This window comes from Betta splendens, chromosome 3 (genome assembly GCF_900634795.4).
Source record: "Betta splendens chromosome 3, fBetSpl5.4, whole genome shotgun sequence".
NCBI classification, from domain to species: Eukaryota; Metazoa; Chordata; class Actinopteri; order Anabantiformes; family Osphronemidae; genus Betta; species Betta splendens.
The window spans coordinates 13,235,549-13,254,091 of record NC_040883.2 but is presented as its reverse complement, the minus strand read 5'-3'; the positions used below and the strand labels follow the sequence as shown (position 1 = coordinate 13,254,091).

At 47.9% G+C, this 18,543-nt stretch overlaps 1 protein-coding gene and 1 long non-coding RNA gene across 3 annotated transcripts in view; one reads left to right on the top strand and one right to left on the bottom strand.

The window, feature by feature from the left end:
• The window catches only part of mafa (MAF bZIP transcription factor a), a 65,117-nt gene extending 47,724 nt beyond the window's left edge, over window positions 1-17,393 (bottom strand). For both annotated transcript variants that reach the window (XM_029143792.3, XM_055507204.1), the window contains exons 1-2: window positions 15,972-17,393; window positions 9,306-9,371 (exon numbers count right to left, since the gene is read on the bottom strand). In XM_029143792.3, the coding sequence (XP_028999625.1) occupies window positions 9,344-9,371; window positions 15,972-16,939 (996 nt within the window). In that variant the 5' untranslated portion in view covers window positions 16,940-17,393 and the 3' untranslated portion in view covers window positions 9,306-9,343. The remainder of the gene's footprint in view (window positions 1-9,305; window positions 9,372-15,971) is intronic.
• The window catches only part of LOC114851911 (uncharacterized), a 166,127-nt gene that overhangs the window by 42,612 nt on the left and 104,972 nt on the right, over window positions 1-18,543 (top strand). The gene's annotated exons all lie outside the window — the stretch shown is intronic.

Genomic DNA, 18,543 nt, shown 5'->3' with positions numbered 1-18,543 from the left:
ATTTAGACTACCACTAAAAAAATTGTAATAATATAATGAGAGCGCTCTGATAAATGAAACATTTTACAAAAATCAAAGCTCATGAGTGTGTTGTGTCTGGACAATGGTTCTGGGCACAACATCCAGACTCCCAGGGACAAAACAAAAGGTGCTATTCTGCCAAAGCGCTGACTCATCACAGTGCGTGCCACAATGGAGAGCTGCTATGGCGTGACAAAGTACGCCACTGACCCCAGAAATCTGCTGTTTCCAATTTTAGGTTAAATCAAAAGTCTTTACTAAAAGGGATTTTGTGTAATTTTACACTGTTATTCCTAATTATAGATCCTGTCATTGAACTTTTTCAGTCGTTGCAGAGAAAATGGCTGCAGGGTCCACCTGTACATCCTCCCACCACCACCACTCATTTTTCTTCTTGCTTAGAGTTGTTCAGTGAAACGAAAGAGAGCTGTGACTAAACACAAGAGCCGGCTGCTCCTGTCACTATCGTACAAGCTTGTTTCACCTCGCAACTTATTTATTAAATATTCCAACAGGAGCCAATTTCCTGTTAAGTGTCATTACAGTGTTTCTGCTCACACGTACGCCTGCAAAGTGCCACAATTAATTGGACTTCATTTCCAGGAGATAATTTCCGACTGTTAGGCAGGCTGTAAAAGCACATCACCATACACATAATTACATAGGAAGGCAGGAGCGGGCTGCAGAATTTATCTTCCAGCCCAAATATGAGAGGCTGTGCGTGTGTCTCGCTGCAGTCTTTGAAGAGGCATTTGTGTCTGAATGCTAACGGTCTCTAAATGAGCTCCACTGTCACTGAGATGCAGCTTCATTTAGGCTTAAAGTCACTGAGTGGGGGCTTCGGTATCTCTGACTCCCTCCAAGTGTTTAGTGAATGAATAAATTACAAAGATGCTGAATTAAATTACATCACTTTAGTGAACAAATGCATTAAAAATTCACATTACAGAAACAATGAACCAGAATAAGCAAAAAACAACATGAATTAGCTCTAAATTAAGTGTGTGTACTGCGCCGGGTCTCCAGCTGTCTCATGTAGCTAAAAGCAGAAACCTGTGTCTTGGGTAATTGAGCTCCCCTCAGCCGGAGTTATCATTTTTCAGCAAAGCAGTGAGAGCCTCTGTAGTTAGCGTAGAAGTGAAATCACCGCCTCGCTGCGAGGTTATAACTGTACAACACGAAAGACAAGATGAGGGACGGGAGAAGGACGGGGAGTCCGTCGGGCGACGCAGCGGGGCCCTTTTGTTAAAGGTCTTTCCGGTCAGAGTCTGTGGAAAACAGGAATGAAAGGAGGGAACGTCGACGGTGACTCAAGTAAATTCATTGGTAGAAGTCTAAGAGGTGGATGAAGCAGTGGTAGGTTGGAAAGGTGGAGAAGCCTGCGTGCGCGCGCGTGTGTGTGTCTCTGTGTGTGTGTGTCTGTCTCTGTGTGTATATGTGTGCATGTGTGTCTGTGTGTGTGCGTGTGTGTGTGTGTGTGTGTGTGCGTGCGCGTGCCTGTGCGTGTGTGACAGAAGGTTCCGGGGCTGCTGTGTGCAGTACCGGCTGGCAGGGTGGCTGTCAGAATGGCCCTGTTTCCTGTGTCAGCTCTAAAATAGGTCCAAACGCAGCAGAGACGCACGACACACTCCGGCTATTTACAGCACGCACGCAGTGTGTGCGCGGGATGCTGCCAAGCGTATGGAACAAGACACACTGTGTTGTGCTATATCCACTTACGGCCTGGAATGAAGATGAATTCATTAGAAATTACAACAATATGCCAGAGCAAACGGAATGGTGTGAGGAGGAACAGGGTGAGGATCTGCTGGAGTGGAGGTCTGTGCGTATCCTTGACCCCGGCGTGGGGGGGGGGGGGGGGGGGTTGCTGTGGGGGCCTCGTGCACGATGAGGGCAGCGTGTCCTGCTTGTGTCATTGCACCCACCTCCTGTTCACTGGAACGCCGCCCTCTGCGCGTCCGTGACGACCAGTAAACCCCCCCCCCCCAGGTGACGCAGACACGCTGCCGCCGTGCTCGCTGAGCGTCCTCTGGGTCTGCAGCACGACGGCCGTGCACGCGCAGGTGAACACACACACACACGCGCGCGCGCGGTTCAAAGACGCAAAAGAAGCTTGAGCATTTTCCATCTCTTACTGTACATGCTGATGGTTGCACTTTGGAGCCTCGTGACAACAGCAGTAGCAGAATGCTGTTTAACACCCGGCACTTAGATACCAGCCTACCTGACACGTACACACACACACACACACACACACACAGATCCGCAACTGACCATATTCACATTTTGGTTCCTGCGGAAAGTCTGCAATCATTTGTCACATCAATTACAAGAAGAGCGTTGACGGTTTGACCACAAGGATTCCGCTACAGACTGTACGTGAAAGGATCTCATGAGCAATCACCTCCAGTGATTCTTAGGTGGATGCTCGCGTCGTCGCCGTGTGAACCGGCGCTTTAACGTTCGAGCCAATATTTAAATGGTGGGGGCGCAGACGGGGCGACATGGCCTCGTGTTTAGTCGGCGCTTGGCAGCTGTGTTGCTGTTGTGCCGCGAGAAGTTCCGCCCCCACTGTTCCCAAGCGAAGCTGCGACCCGGCCCGTCTGAATCATTCGTCTTTAAATAAGTGCAGTATTTGCATCCATTGTGCCACTTCGGCCGTTTACTCAGGGTTTGCCGTTGCGAGTCTTTCTGCAGGTGTCCCTTGTGTGTTTTTGTGCTGGTGTATTTTTAGCTTAGCACCTAGCCCTCATGGATTCACTTTGGGTTTCAGTGCCGTTGTAGCTTCACTTTGACGCTCGCCCACACTTTCTCTAAGCGCGCTCGCCCTCATCTACGGCTCTTCTCCGCGGTGAACTTTAATCAAATTTTCCATTTGAAGTTTCAATTTTGAAGCTTAACAATTATGTCTCAGGTGAAGTAAGAAAGAGAGAGCGAAAACGTCCCAGACACGAAAGGTTAAAAGAGCATCTTCCGCTGCAGGATCCACTTCGCAGCTTCGCAGGACCACGCTCCAGAACCACCACCGGCTCACAGTTTAGTCACTGCCCTTGTGCTTGTTGCGAGTGGGAAAACGCCGGCGCTCATGTACTGTACGTGAGTGCAGATGTGTGCGTGCATGACGGCATGTGTTGGTGAGGTGTAGGAGGAAGAGCTGCAAACCATATGGTTGCAGCTATCAGTGCTCGCTGTCAGCTTTGAGCCGTCAGGGCCTCTTGTGCCTGAGGAGGAGGACACTTATCTCACGTTCTGATAAGATGCTTCGGCCTCGCTCAGATTGTTTTGAAATTATTTTAATTGCTGGTGAGAGCAGCGGAGCCTCTTTCGTTTTCTCTGTCTCTCTGTCCTAGCTCATATTCTTCCCTTCTTGGACTTGCTGCACCTCATTGTCTGTCATGTTTACCCCAAAATATTGTTCTGTACACATGCAACTGTCAACTTCCATCTGTGGCTGCTGAGGAGGGAGGGTACAGTAGGTGCTCATTTGTGTGTGTGTAGCATGTTAACACCCAGAGATCCTTTGAACCAAGACATCTTGTCTGAGTATGTGTGGAGGTGCGTGCATGTCCCGTGTGCACGTGTGAGCCCGGGCTTAAAGCGCCATTGAATGAAGCAGGCTGTGCTCATCGCATGTGTAATCTTCCTGCTATGGCGAGTGTAGGGAGGAGGAGGAAAAAAAATCCATAGTCTTTTCATCCTCTTGTGACCACTGTGCCTGTGAGACAGCAGCCGTGGGAATGGAGATGGATACAGGCAGCACTGCCTCTGACCTCCCTGTACTCTAACACAAGGGTGGAGATAAACAGGGCCACAAGGATCGCTAACATCTTTCTATCTCAGACACACACAGATGCATGCTGAGACAGACACACACACACACACACACACACACACACACACACACACACACACACACACACTCTACAGTAAGACTCAGACATCTCATTAAAGCAATAGTAGGTGAATGTTGCAATAGCAGTGTGCCACTGGGAGAGAGGTCTATTAGGGGTACTATCAAGAGACAGAGGAAGGAAACCAAAGTCTGTCTGCCGGCCCAGTGTGCATCTAATTCCAGCCTGGTACACTGTGTGAGTGTGACATACGTCTAATTTTGACCCAAGGGACACGGCCAAGGAGCCAGTATTAATACTTATCGGCGGAATGGTTATGATAATGTCACGGCTGCAGAGTTAATGAAATGATCCTGCGATAAGTATCCGTTAGCCGACGCGCCTCGCGGAAGAGCCGCCGCTTGTTCACATGTAGAAAAGTGAGACCGATCAGAAGAACAGGCGGCCTGAGAGCACGCGTGCAGCAGGCGCTCCATCCTAAATTACTCTGGCCTCCTCTCTGTTTCCTGGGGATTTTGGAGTGATACTCCCCTCATGCTCGCTCTCTCCCTCAGCTGTCACAACACGTCACCACAACTATTCCACTTCAGCTGCAGGGACGAGGGGAGACGCTTTGTCCCTCTCCATCACGCTCCTCTCACATCCCTCTCACTAATAGCACTTGTGGCATATTGGGTTGTATGTTGAGGATGAATTTGCGTGTATCCTTGTGTGTGTGTGTGTTTACCATGACCTATTGGTGTAAGGACACTGGTAGCTGGTGATGTTTTAGTTCTTGCTAACAGTCTGAAGCTGCAGAATGTCAAATTGAAAAGCACGCAGCCATTCCTTTGGTCGTGGCTTGTCTCCATTGAGATGCATGTGTCTTATTATGGTTTGTCAGGGGTCATTATTGTAATCCAAGCAGACACAAGTTTATACTGAGAGAAGTGCGCCATATGGTATTCTCTTTCTGTTTGTGTAATTTCTTCTTTTTTAGTATCTATATGCACCCACTTCCGATAATGTCATCCTATCTGTGTTCCTCGCTCCTCGCAACCAGAGACTCATGGCTCTCCTTTAATGGCCAGGTCACAGGGAAGGAAAAAAAAAGGACGCTTGTCTGTGGGAGAAGGAAACGCTTCCTTCAGTCTTGAACCAGCCAGGACCGCGGCTCTCTCTTCTTCTGCCTTTGTCTCTGACGCCACATTCTTTCCCAGGGGTCTCACACCCTTCGCAGTCAGAAATAAAAAAAAAAAAGACGCAGAGTTCACGACTCGGTCCGGCGTGGCGCGTGCGCGTTCCACTTCAGAGAGTGACCTCGTGACACGGAGCTATCAAGCGAACGTGCCTCCACGGTGCAGCGGACGCATGCCGACGTTCTTCAAAGCCAGTGGCCGCACCGGGCCTCCAGGACGGCCCTCTGTGTCAGGTCTCAGAAGCCATGTACTCTGCCGGGGTGACACTACCCCAACTCTGTAATTATAAGACCCAAAGAGCATTCCTCTGCCTGGTTAACCAGAACTATGAGCGAGAGGGACAAATATTTACTCCCCCCACCCCTTTGCCTCTGTTCCTCCTCCTTTAATGCGCCCCCACCCCAATAATTTAACAGTAAGAGCAACCCAGCCTTGTAAACACAATAGTTATGTCTGTGCTCACAGAGCCATGGAGCAGACATACAGGCTCCACTGCCCCTGCAGCTATTACCAATACAGGCTCCCTTTCTCTTCGCTTCTATTCTCTCCTCGTCATCTGTTCACCTCAACCAGCAAAAGTTTTCTCTTCTTGAAATTCAGCGTTCACCACAATTTATAGATTCTGTGAAGAAAAAAAAAGACTTGTTTGGATAATTACAACTGTGTGCACACTAGACCTAACTGAACACATTGTTTGTAGTTACTTTGCTTCTATCTATCAATATATTCCTGTATATGGCTTAAATTAAGGGAAGTGTTTGTTTATTATAACTAGAGAAAATAGAGGCCGAGAGGATGGCGTGTTCTCCGATGCCGCTTGTGTTTGAGTACAGATGTAGCCGCGTCCGGGGGACGGCGTGGCTCATGGTGCAGCAGCAGCTCTGTGAGGCTGCTGCTGCTGCTGTTCTCTCACCCTGTGTGCGCTGTGGTGTGAATGCTGGCACATGAGAGGGGACACGGCCGGCCTCTGTAGCCGCTGCTTTTGTACTGCTCTATCTCCCACTGGCCTTGTTTGTCTGAGTCAAGCAAGACGCTGAAAATACTCAAGAAATATTTGATATGATGCAGAGCCGCTGGACGACTTTTGTTCATGCATCATTAAAAAAAATAAAAATACTGGAACGTGTTGTGATTCAAGAGTGGAGCTGAACTGTATCAGTATAAATGCAGGCCTGGCCTCCACAGAGGACCTGCGCCCTGGGTGAATGGCTGCGAGAGCTGCTGCATGGCAGGATGAAGTGTGTTCATTTCCTTATTTATTGACTCACTTGCTTTTCTCTGAGTGTTTGAAATTAATAACAGCCAGCAGAAATCAGACAGAGGGATGAAAATCAGCACTTTCCCTGCAGTGAAGCCATTCATCAAGCTAACGAGGGGGAGAATAGGAGCGGCGGAGGAGAGGGGGGGGGTGACGTTTGGAGAGGGAGCGGGAGGGAAGCAGGTGCAGAGTAAAGGGAGGGGGGGTGTTAGGGAGGGGGGGAGGGAGAGTGACGTCGGGAACAGAGGCGACACCAAGGAAGCTAAGTTCTATGGGGAGGAGGAGAAGGAGAGTCATTTGGAGGAGGAGCTGTGTGTCAGTCTAAAAAAGAAGGGCAGCAATGGCAAGTTTGACATTGGAGTATAAATGTGGAGGGAGGAGGCAAGCAGACAGTCTCCTACGGACTGAATGAATGGGTGGTTGACTGGAAGCCACAGCGCCTGTTATTTAGGGCCCAGCAAGACCCAAACCATCGGTGAGGCAGCGAGGAGGATCCAGGCGTAGGACCCAGCGCTCTCTCTGACTGGCTGCGAGCTCTCGCCCATGGGCCTGGCCCCTGAAAGCCTTCGCCCTTGCAACGCTGCTCCCCCCCCCCCCCCCCCCCCCCCCCCCCCCCCCCCCCACCCCCACCCCCGGCGCTCCACCAGAGACCCAACAGTATCTCACACCCAGCGCGGGGCTGACTAAGCACTTACCGCTGAGGCGCTCCTGTCAGAGCGAGCGAGCAGCGCCATGCTGAGCACTCTGCCACAGGAAAATAATTAGCAAAGTGGAGCTCGGCCCAAACACACTGGGCTAAATCTGGTAGCACTTCACAAACAAATGCAGCCGTGAATCAATCTTCGCTCTCCGGTTGGTTTCTTTGTTGCTTCAAAGGGACGATTTCCCCGATCCGTAAACATTTGCGCTTAAGGCTACTACTTAGACGGTGTCCTGTGACAAAAGGCAGCCAGTGAAGCTGGAGCTGCTTGTAGGGACACAACCGTCGTGGCCCTTACTGTACATGGATATCCGTATTTTTAACTATAACGTTAGACCACAGCATCTTTGGTCACCAAGGCTAAATATAGTCAGCTCCTCCTGAGTCTCCAGTTTCTCACTCCTTTTCTAGAGGCAGGTGGAGCAGAGAGGGAACAGGGCTACAACCCGGTCTCGAATAAATGGGCCCTGGGCTTTTGACCCATATGGAGCCGGAGGTTGTTTTTGTACTTCTTCGTCGGCCCTGCCGCACTCTGGCCTCTGCCCCTCATCCGTCTCATTCGTGTTCTCGTCCAGATGACAGGTCAATCTGGATCAGTTTCATCTGCCCCCGGTGACTGAGTCACACATCCTGGCACCCAGAAATAGAGCTCGGTGTGACAGAAGAGCTCAGACCCACTGCGACCGTGCATGGAGCAAGTAATATACAAAAAAAAAAAATAGATGAGGACCGGATCAGCTTCACGCCTATCTGTTACGCGATTATTATTACAGGCACACGTACAGTACGAACGCACAGAGGCCTCAACGCCAGCTCTGGATTGGCTCTTCTTTGTCAGCATATTCGTGGCCCTTCAACCTCTCTGCTGGGCTCTGAACTCTAGTGCCGCTTTGCATAGAAAACTCTTGAGGTGCGCCTGCCTTTGTAACATACAAACAAATCACCTGGCAGTCTCACACAGCGTTCACCTCCCTTCCCTTTGGAGGGTGGGAGCGCTGGTGTTCAGGCAGTCCCGGCCCGAGTCAGGACACTCTCGCCGGGCAAGGACACAGAGACCCGGCTCTCCGTCTCCATCACTCAGCCTGTCCTCCTGGAGCTACGTGGCCAGACTGCTCATCACCCTCCCCCCTCCTCATATGCATGGATTTGCATAAAACAAAGACACGGCTCTGCCTGCAACGTCTGCCGTGGTTGGAGCGGCTGAGAACAGGATGGACCGGACCACACCGCACGCGGACCCTCTGAGCCCGGCTGGCAGGCTGTCGGAGCCCAGCGTCGCTACGGCGAGCGGAACTGAGATTTATGGGACCGACTACGATAGACACCCTCATGGTTTTCCACTTTCATCCGTTTAACATCCGTTCCCCCTGCGTTGTTTATACCCCACGCCCCTCAGCAGCGAGCAGAGGGCACCTAATTCACAGTGATGACGTGGGAGGAGAATCAGAGCACTTAAAACACTTCATCTAAAGATGATTTGTCCTTGTCTTCCCTGATGGCTTCTGTCCTGTTTCCTCTCCTGAAGTTAAGTGGAGCTGGAGAGAAGCCAGCTACTGATCCAAGCCCCACTTAGACACAATCAGGTAAATAACACTGGACAAATTCATGTACACACAAGCATATGAGGCACGCACGCGTGCAGACTCTACCGAAGCGGTAAGTCATGAAGACACGCACAAACCTTCCATCCGCACTGTGTGTATCATGACCAGGCGTCAGAGGCTTTCTGGGGAGCGGTCACATACGTTCTGCTCTGTCTGTGAAGTGATTTTTTTTTTTTGTTGTTTTTCTCTGCTGGTTTCACACAAAATCAGAACATGTAATTTGCATTTGAATGAGCGGCAATAATCCGCTCATTGTGCTGTTGATCTGGGGCTACTGGAAACTTTGTATCTCCTGCGTATGTGTGTGTTTTTTAAATTTGTTTATTTAAATAAGGCAGAGAAATGCATACAGGGCTCAGGTACGGCGTTCGGGAGATAGAGGGAGATGCGATGAAACCGATAATGTCAACAAAGGTGTGTGCTTTTTACCATATGAATGGGACGCGATAAACTACAGTACATTATTTATCTTAAGCCTCAGAGTCATGTACAATATTAAACACACAGTGCTACATGTCGTCAAACTGACTCCGCTCTGTTTACTGTGGATAATTGTTAGTTGATATAATTAGAAAAATGCAAACATGGCCAGTTATAATTAAAACTATGCTTTATGTAATTTTGCAAGGTCTAATATTTTGTCAGAAAAAGTCACTGTTGTGCAAGTAAAGCAAGGTTGAACAAATGTTTTACCTTATGGAGCCAAGGGCACGAAGGACCGGAGCCTGAAATCACAGATGGAGGAATTTTCTCGACGACCTAAAAGAGCAGATGAAATTGGACAAAACACGTCAAAAAGTCCAAATGAATATCAGGGCAAACACACAAGATGCTGTCTCTCCATTTTCCGCTTTCTTACCAAGGTGCATTAGTCTCTGACGCACACACGCACGCACACACACACACACACACACACACACACACACACACACGCACACACACACAATCACAGGCAAACAAGTTCCAAGCGAGAATCTCTCTCACCTTGTCTGTCTGGTGAAACACAGTACATGTATCACAGTGAGCATTTGATGCACATGGAAATGTAAAAATTTGCATGCAAATGGATTTTACAGGCAGAACTCATGCATCAAAACACTATAACCAAAAGAGAGTAAAATATCTAAGCACACGGGCCGTCATACAGACAAGCAAAACACATTCCTGCCGAGGCTTTTATTCCTGCTCGTTCCGTTAAATTACATAATTAATAGTTGTGAAAGGGGCAGAATCCATCGTGCAGATGGATAAACACTGAAGGATGGCAGCGTCTGCCTCCTCTGCCTCTTCAGACACCGCAGAACACACGCAGGTGAGCGTGTACAGTAGCTGTGGGCTGCTCCAAATTGTTATTCATATTCCCATTAAACGCTGCTACACGAGTGGAAACATCACGGTGGCTGTGAGCTTCCAGCGCCACAGGTGCCGAGCGGCGCTGCTTTAAAACACTGTGGAAAAATGACAGTCGTGGAAATAGTTTGCCCACACGCTGCAGTGAAGGAAATTTTAAATCATTCGAATTTCAAATAAATGCCACATAACTCGGTTCCGCGGAGTAGATGGGAGTGCAGGAAGGCGAGGCGGCGCGCTCATATTAGTGCAGCGGGAGAAGGAGTCGTAAAGGCGGAGCAGCACTCCACATACAGGAGCTCGGTTTGGAGGGGGGGTAAAAAGGTTAACTGTGCTGATGTGGAGGTGACACAAACTAGTCGTCTCTAGATGACTGAACTCTGAGGCTCTCAAAGGCACAACAGTGGAAATGGAGCCTGGCTCTGAATCTTCAAAGCCCCTTCTCTCTGATAGGCTGCAGTCCCTCTTATATTCTTACCGTGTTCTAAGTCACAGGCTCGGTTTGGGCCCATTTACAGACACCATTTACAGGCCCGACCAGCTCATTACAAACATAACCTGCAGCCAGTCTCTCAAGGACGACTCTCTCTAATGATACCACTCGTTTCCTCTAATGCCTGTTTGAACCGTGGCGGCACCTTCCTGACACAAAGGAGGAACTGAACTGCACAGAACCACCCGCTCGTGCTTCCATCCAATGAGGATCTTCCACATCCCCTATTGTTTTTTTTCCTGGAGTGACTGTTTCTCTATCCTAACGTCCTTATGCTCTGCAAAGTAAAATGATCTTAAGATAATCTTAGATTCTGGATTTTTAAATCATACTTTTTAAACGTCAGAGCACATTTAACAGGAACAACAGCGCCCCTCGTTTCGTCGTCTCCGTGACACCCGCAGTACGATCCTCGCACGACGTGAGCGTCGGAATAAAATTAGCGCCTCTCCGTGATCGCCGGTGCCACGAACACTCCCGGATAATCCTCATTCTTCTGCTGCGATTAGCTAAACCGGCGCGCGACTCATTTTTGAGACTATTCTGCCTCCTGACAGTGGGATTTCTCTGCTCAGCTACACGGGATGGAAAAAGCAAAGTCTCTGGCAGCGTGAAAAACAAACCTGCCAGGCTTTGACCAAGCGCCACGTCTGCCCAGTTCCACGCGTTCTGCTTTAATAGCTGTGTCGCGTACCGCATGAAAGTACATAAACACCTTTTTGTGTGTTTAAACCTACCGTTTATGAGTCACATACTTGGAAGAGAGCCACTTTAAAACATTACATAAAGTTATGCTTTCATAAACTGGACTGTACTGAAAGATGTTTGTGATTTGTTGCGAGGCCTGTAGGACACAAACCGTCTGCCTGTGTGTATTTGTGACGCAGCGTAAAAGCACTTGCTTTGCTCCTGTGTTTACTTTGTACGTTGGGCGTCCGTGGATGTTGTATCCAGTAGGTTGCAGGCGGTGGAAATGAACATGAGCTCCCCAAGGCAGGGATTACTCTAATGACTTTGGGAGCAGCCTAGTGCAGCCAAACTTTTGACCTCTGCTCATCCTTTTTCCTCCAGTAGACAACACACACACACACACACACACACACACACACACACACACACACACACACACACACACACACACACAGGCCCGGCCTTCTGCTGCTTGAGTGACCATCGTGCCGCGTCTCTCGCTGTCAGCCGGTACAGCGCCTGCAATCCATGCGAGGGCATCGTCAGAAGATGGATAGATTTATCACATAGAGAGCCGCTGGTGCCACACACATAAGGGGAAACATCTTTTGCAAATTAGGTCTGTCTTCACGCAAACGCCATTTAGCTCGGAGGCTGGAGCGTTTGAACCGTTTAAAAGCCAGAACCCAGACACACACAAGGAAGATCATGGTGTGCAACTAAAGGCTGGGGCAGATCTGAGCAGGGCCATTTATTGTTTGTGTGTGTGTGTTTGTGCTGCTGCGTGAGTCTGGTGTGTATTCACTTGTAGTGCATGGACATTAGAGGTCTAACTGATCTCACCAATAAGGAAACAATCAAAACAAACAAGCCAAGGAGCCGAACGAGGCAGATTTAGACAAAAACCAAATTTACATTTTCTACATTCCACTCAAAACACATCAGAAAAGCCACCACGCAAATGCACAGCCTGACTCCTAAATAACCAAGAAATAATTTTCTCTTTGAGATGACAAGCATGATGTTCTTTGAAGGCAGAACTAGGCAAACACTTATTCTCCCTGAAGTCCCTTAATACAATGTTGTGGTTAATAGGATATATCAACACAGAGCAGCGTTACTGCTTGGATCAAATAGATGTAATTAGATAAATTGAGGAAGAAGGAGAACGGCTTGGCTGTAAATTGCATGGTGTGTGCATGCTAAGACCCAACACTGGCACAGCTGCATGGAGCTGCACTCACGATTTATCATCTCTACATCGCAGGAGCCAGTGGCCCACATGACTATTAATCATCAGCAAAATCATTTAATTCAGCCCAAGCCCGACTATTGTTTCAGTCTCTCCCCTCACACTGGGCAAATCAGCCACCGCAGCAGCGAACACCTCTGAGGAAATTACACAAACTAGAGCGGGACACAACATGTCGGGTTAAAAGTGGCCTTTTTTTGACAGGATGTGCAGCACATCATGGCGGGCAGATGGTGCAGGAGGTGGCCTTTCTGTCAATTTAACGAAACATTAGGTCGGAAACGTATCGCTGGACAGACTGGTGTTCTTAGCAAAGAAGGAACCTTTTATAAAGCTGGGCTGCGTCATCAAACTGAGAGTGAGCTTAGTTTTTATAAAAGGTGTCCTCTGTGTGCACACACACACACACACACACACACACACACACACACACTGGCTGCAAAGCTGACAATTCTAGTCCTCAGAAACCTTAGTATTTCTTTACAGTGTATTTTCACACATTGGTCTTCCTGTTTTCAAAAAACAAACTGTTCTGGAACAGTGAAACAAGATGCTCACGAGACTGTTCCTTGACCTAGAACACAAAAGCCTCTGCTCTTGCGTCTCTCCGTTAGCGACGCGGCTGCAGTGAAAACGGAATAACTGCGATTAAAGATGCATTCGATGGCAGGCTTGAGGGGAGCGGCGCTCGGCCTCTCGGCTCACCACAGCCGCTGACTGACTTTGGCACCTTCTCCAGCGCCCCCTCACATGCCTGACATGACTGTGCCCCCCCCCCCCCCCCCCCCCCCCCCCCCCCCCTCAGAGAGCCTGCCTGCCCCCAGACCGACCGACAAACAGGATAAAGTGGGGCGAAACTGGTAAAGCCAAGCGATGACACGTTAATGACAGCGAGCACACAGTGTCCACACAACAGAGACAGCGGGCACACGACGCACACAGTAAGCAGATCACCCAGCAAAGGGGACATGTAGCCACAATACACAAATACACATGAAGACTTTATATCTGCATGCGTGTCCTTCATGGAGGAAAACACACGCTCACTCACAAACCGCTGCACTAAACCTTTACATTAGGCAGTAATATTGATGTATGAAACTCTGCTGGACTTCCACGGTCTCCAGTGTTGATGTCATTCATCAGTTAAAATTTGCAAAGATAAGTTGTGATGATTTAAAAAAAAAAAAAAAAAAAAGTTGATTAATGGATGAATCTGACCGTTTCAGTCTGTGCGTGAAAAAAAGACTGAAATGGGTTTATTGTGGAAAAACTTCGACACTAGTGCGTAGACACTGAGAGCAAACGCACATTTAAATGTAGGTCACTGCGTGTCTAAGCGGCTGTGCTTTCATCAACTAATCTGCAACACCGGACTTGTAGCTCTGCACATTTACGTGCGGCAGTCACGCGTCAAAATGATAAAGCCTCTCAGGCTGAATTACTTTTTCAATTTTCCCTTTATCTTTAGGCGTGAATTTATGACCCTAACGACTCTGTGGTTAACGTGATGCTCGAGGTTCGCTCAGAGTGGGCCGTTATTAAAATGATGTTGGAGGGAAAGAAAGATTAAAGAGGATGATACAGCAAAAATACACACTTAGAGTTTGGGCTCTAATCTCCAGCTTGTCTAAATTTCATTACGTTTCAATAACAAAAGCAAAAAAATCTCAAGACAAGTGAAAAGAAAAGTGAGAAACTTATTGAAGACAATTACATACATTTATTGCATATCATTTAATTGTATGAAATGAAAAAACGAGCACATATGAACATCACATATGGTTAGTGAGTGAAATAATTTTGCACAGCAAAATATATATTTATATATACACTATATATAAGATGAAAGATTAATTAACATATATTTTAAGATTTATTGGCGAATGGTTCTTCGTTTTCTTACATGCAGGGTGTCAATCCCTGATGATCTAACAATGTCCAGACATTATTGATTATAATAACTGTTATTGCTTTGCAAATAGAGTTTGTTTAAAACAAAACAGTCTCTCCTGAACTGGTGGTGAAGTGTGAGAACGTTACGATTAATGCGTAACACAATGCCAAACTCACTCTTCCGCAACTCCTGCGTGATTACAAGCCACAATTTATTTTAGTGCATTTCAGTCCAAAATAGTTCAGTCAGTTCGTTGAAGAAAAACATTCCCAGAACATAAAACATGGCAATTTACTCTGACTTCGGCTGAGAATCACATTTTCCAACAACACTTTCTGAAATACAATAATGAGGAAACGTGTGTCAGAGACCAACAGAGCTCTCACACTTCAGTTTGAGACTCATGCTGCAAAACGCGCTGTTTAGGCACTGCACGATGCTGCTCGGGGCGAACTGGATCCGAGCCAGTTTCTCTGGAACCAATGCTAAAATACGTTTATGCAGGAGTCTTCTTATTAATTGCCCCGCGTGCAGCACGTGTTAACTTTTGCAACTTAGATTATAAAACTTTGCATTTAAATTACCCTTTCAAATATTCAAATGTTGACAAATGCACAATGGAATAGCATTAAATAACAATATAGGCTTTAAGCAACAGACTAAACGTCCAGGAAAGAGACTGGTGATTTCCTTAATAGTGAAGGTGTTCCTTTTCCCCCTCGCCGATCAACTTCCATCAATGCAAAACGCGTTCACTGCAGCCTAATGACAGCCGATGGTGGTGCACTTCAACACAGCTGAAGCGCACTTGTATAGATATCAGGGGGTGGGAAGTCCTGTCACTTTTTTGTTGCTGTCCCAAAAAAGTGAGGAGGCCATAAATGAAGTATGAATGCCATGCTGGAGTCATCCGACAAAAAGGACACCTTCAAGCACAGAAAAAAAACCATACATGTCCAGCATGCAGGGCAGTTCAATAACACAGCTCTTTAACACAATGAATCGTTTTTAATGAGTATAGTCTTTTGTTGCCCAACACAAAAACAAGCAAACGCATGAGATGAGGTGGCGTCAAACGGAAGGCTCTCAATCCTCCAAGTTTCGCAGACAAAAAAAAGAAAGATATAAAAGAAACATATTGTCGATGGATGCAGTTTTGACAGGAATCTGTACACTGGATTGAAAGTAAAATGATGAAACGGGGGCAAGTTGATGAACTTCACAGGCGTATACTCAGTGTCTGCATGCACACCTCGCACACTGCGGCAATAAAGTTGGATCAACTCTATAAAAATGAATCATATTTTACTCAAGCACTGCAAATCTAATGAACAACGATGAAAAATTCTTGACAGACAGGTTATGCACAATATAGGCTACTAGTATGATAGCAAAAAGTAGAGGAAAGGCTTCAGACGGCGCCTCCTCCAAATTAAACACACGGAGGACGAAGCCTCCGCCGCTATGAACAGTCGCAGACTTGTTTTCAAAAAGGTATAAAATGAGGAAAACCAAAAAAAAAAAAAACAAAAATCAAAAAAATGTCAGATTAGTTCTTGGTCTAGCAGACTGCGCCAACTGAACAAAAAGTTTCCTAACGAAAACTTTTTAAAGCGGGGATGAGTAACTCATCTGATATTCTTTTTTTTTTTTTTTCACGGTAATTTCGAGACTCACATGAAAAACTCCGGGGACGAAGGGTTGTTGTCGCTGCTGGATCCGTTTTCTCTGAAGCCGTTGCTGATGAGCTTCTCATACTTTTCTTTGTACGCGTCCCTCTCCCGGACCAGCCTGGAGATCTCCTGCTTTAGGTGGTCGACCTGCTGCAGGAGCTGCGCCTTCTCGCCCTCCAGGACGTGCCGCTGCTGGACGCGCTTGAAGCGACAGGACTGCGCGTAGCCTCTGTTCTTTAGGGTCCTCCTCTTCTGTTTCAAGCGGATCACCTCTTCCTTGCTGACCCCCCGTAGCTGCCGGTTGAGCTCCCGCACCGACATGGTCACCAGCTGCTCGTCCGAAAACCGCTCCTCCAGGCGCATGTGCGCGTGGTTCGTGCCAGACGTGCCGTTGGACTGGCCGCCGGGCGCCTGGTGGTGGCCGCCGCTGTGGTGGTGGTGGTGGTGGTGGTGGTGCTGGCCCCCGTTCTGAGCGGCCGCCGCCGCGATGACTGCCGACACCACCGCCGCGGCGGAGCCCATCTCCTCGCCGGCCATGGCGCCTCCCGCCCCGGCTGCGCCCGCGAACTGCTGGCCCCTGGCGTAGCCATCGAACGACTGGAGTTGGTGACTGCTGTTGATCAGCGCCTCGACCGCGTCTTCGGGGCTGAAGCCCAGCGCCTCTGGATTCAACTGCTGTTGGTAACCGGACATCCAGTAGAAATCCTCTATGTGCGTCTTCTGCTCGCTCCCCGAGCCCGGACTGGGCGCCGAGAAGCTTGGGGACGGGGGAACCGAGCTGCAAGGCGTGCTCATCGGGGTGGAAGACAGGGATCCCCCGGCGATAAGGCGACTGCACTGGCTGATGTTGCGATCGGGCTCCACCGGCTCCTTTTTCACTTCAAACTTCATCAGATCGAAGTCATTAACATATTCCATGGCCAGGGGACTGGTGGGCAGGTCGGAGTTGCTCATTGCCAGCTCTGATGCCATCCTCTTGCTGCTGACAGTCCTCCAAACGGGGTGAAGAGCAGCTGTCACACTGGGCTGGTTGGGAAGAACGTGAGCCAGTTTGATTTTTTAACGCGTTTGTCTCGAAAGTGAAAAACGAGGCTTTTCAGCGTCCTTTTTGCAGCCGCCGACTTGCAGGCAACGCGAGCGGAGTTTTTCTTTGCAGAGTCTACTGCACAGACACGCCAGTGCCGCGCGCGCGAGGAGCGGAGTCCCTTTTCAGCATGTGAAATTCGGCGGTTTTGTATTTCAAACATTTAACACTTCACGGGTTCTTCATGGATACATTGCGCAAGCGGAGAGGGAGAGACGCCGAGAGCGAGGAAGGGAGTGAGCGCAGCCCCGCACGCTTTTCACCGCTGACTGGTGGGACGATTTTTTAGAGGGATCACACAGCAGATGAGTTTAAGAGCATTGTAGCTGCCCTGACGTCAGGCTGGAAATGGGAAATTGACTCGGACGAAGAGCCAATAGGGTCGCACACTCCGAGAGCTAATTAACATATTAGTAGCCCGCAGACGCGAAACTTTTCTCAACTGTCAAGGGCCGTCAGCTGACTGTCAGACGGGACGCGCGCACTTCAGACTTTTTGCCACGATGAAAAAAAATGCATCGTTGTTACATGTAGACGGAGTTTATACCAGTTACATTTATTAAGGGTTTTTCGTGAGGCGAAGTGAAGCACGAATGCGGGAAATGCCTCCACATCAGGCTCTCAGTGAAATAAAAAGACAAAATGTAGACAGATAATGCAGAGACTGGATCAGTTAAAGTTCATTCTAACGTTTGACCTTTTCATTATGACTTTAAACTATCTTACTGTACTACAATTTTACTACAATTTTATATCTATACAAAAAAAATCTAATTTTAATGCACAATAATGTAATTTTTCTACCGAAAAAGAAACCCAGCTTATAAATGTCAGTGTCTACAATTTTTATTTCTTACCAAAAACACACAACTAATACATAGCGTGTATGTACATATTACTTATATGCTTTTGTATCGTAATTTCAGACAGTTGTCCAACATTATGAAGCGTGGAGTGAATGGATTTGTCATGCCGTTGCGCACCATTGAGAAACTCAACACTGCCACCTTTTGGACACTTCGGGACATGCGCGCAAAAGCTGTTTCAAATTAATGGAAAACAAAGACTATGTTGTAACACAGCGTGTAACACACACACATGCATGTAGTGAGTGTGTCAATCTTCATTTTATTTATGTTGTTAAGGACAGTGGATTTAAATGTTAAGGTGCTCTGTGTCAAAGAGGTCACATCTGTGGAAGTGACTGCTGGTGAACCCAGTGTTCCATCTGAAGTGATATCACGTCCCACAGCCATAAAAGCACCTTTATCTAAGCGTTGGTGAGGAGCCATATAACTTCTGATATGCTGCACTTTGGTCAGTTCAGAGGTCTCCCTACTTTAATTGACGTGTGCACACTAACATAGTGCTGTCTAGGGATCGTGGCTTATATAACTGCGTGTTACCGTGGGTTTGTCAACAATGGCGACTTAAAGTTTCCTTGAACATTTGATTTTTTATTCCATACATTTACAGAACAGAGGACCTGGTT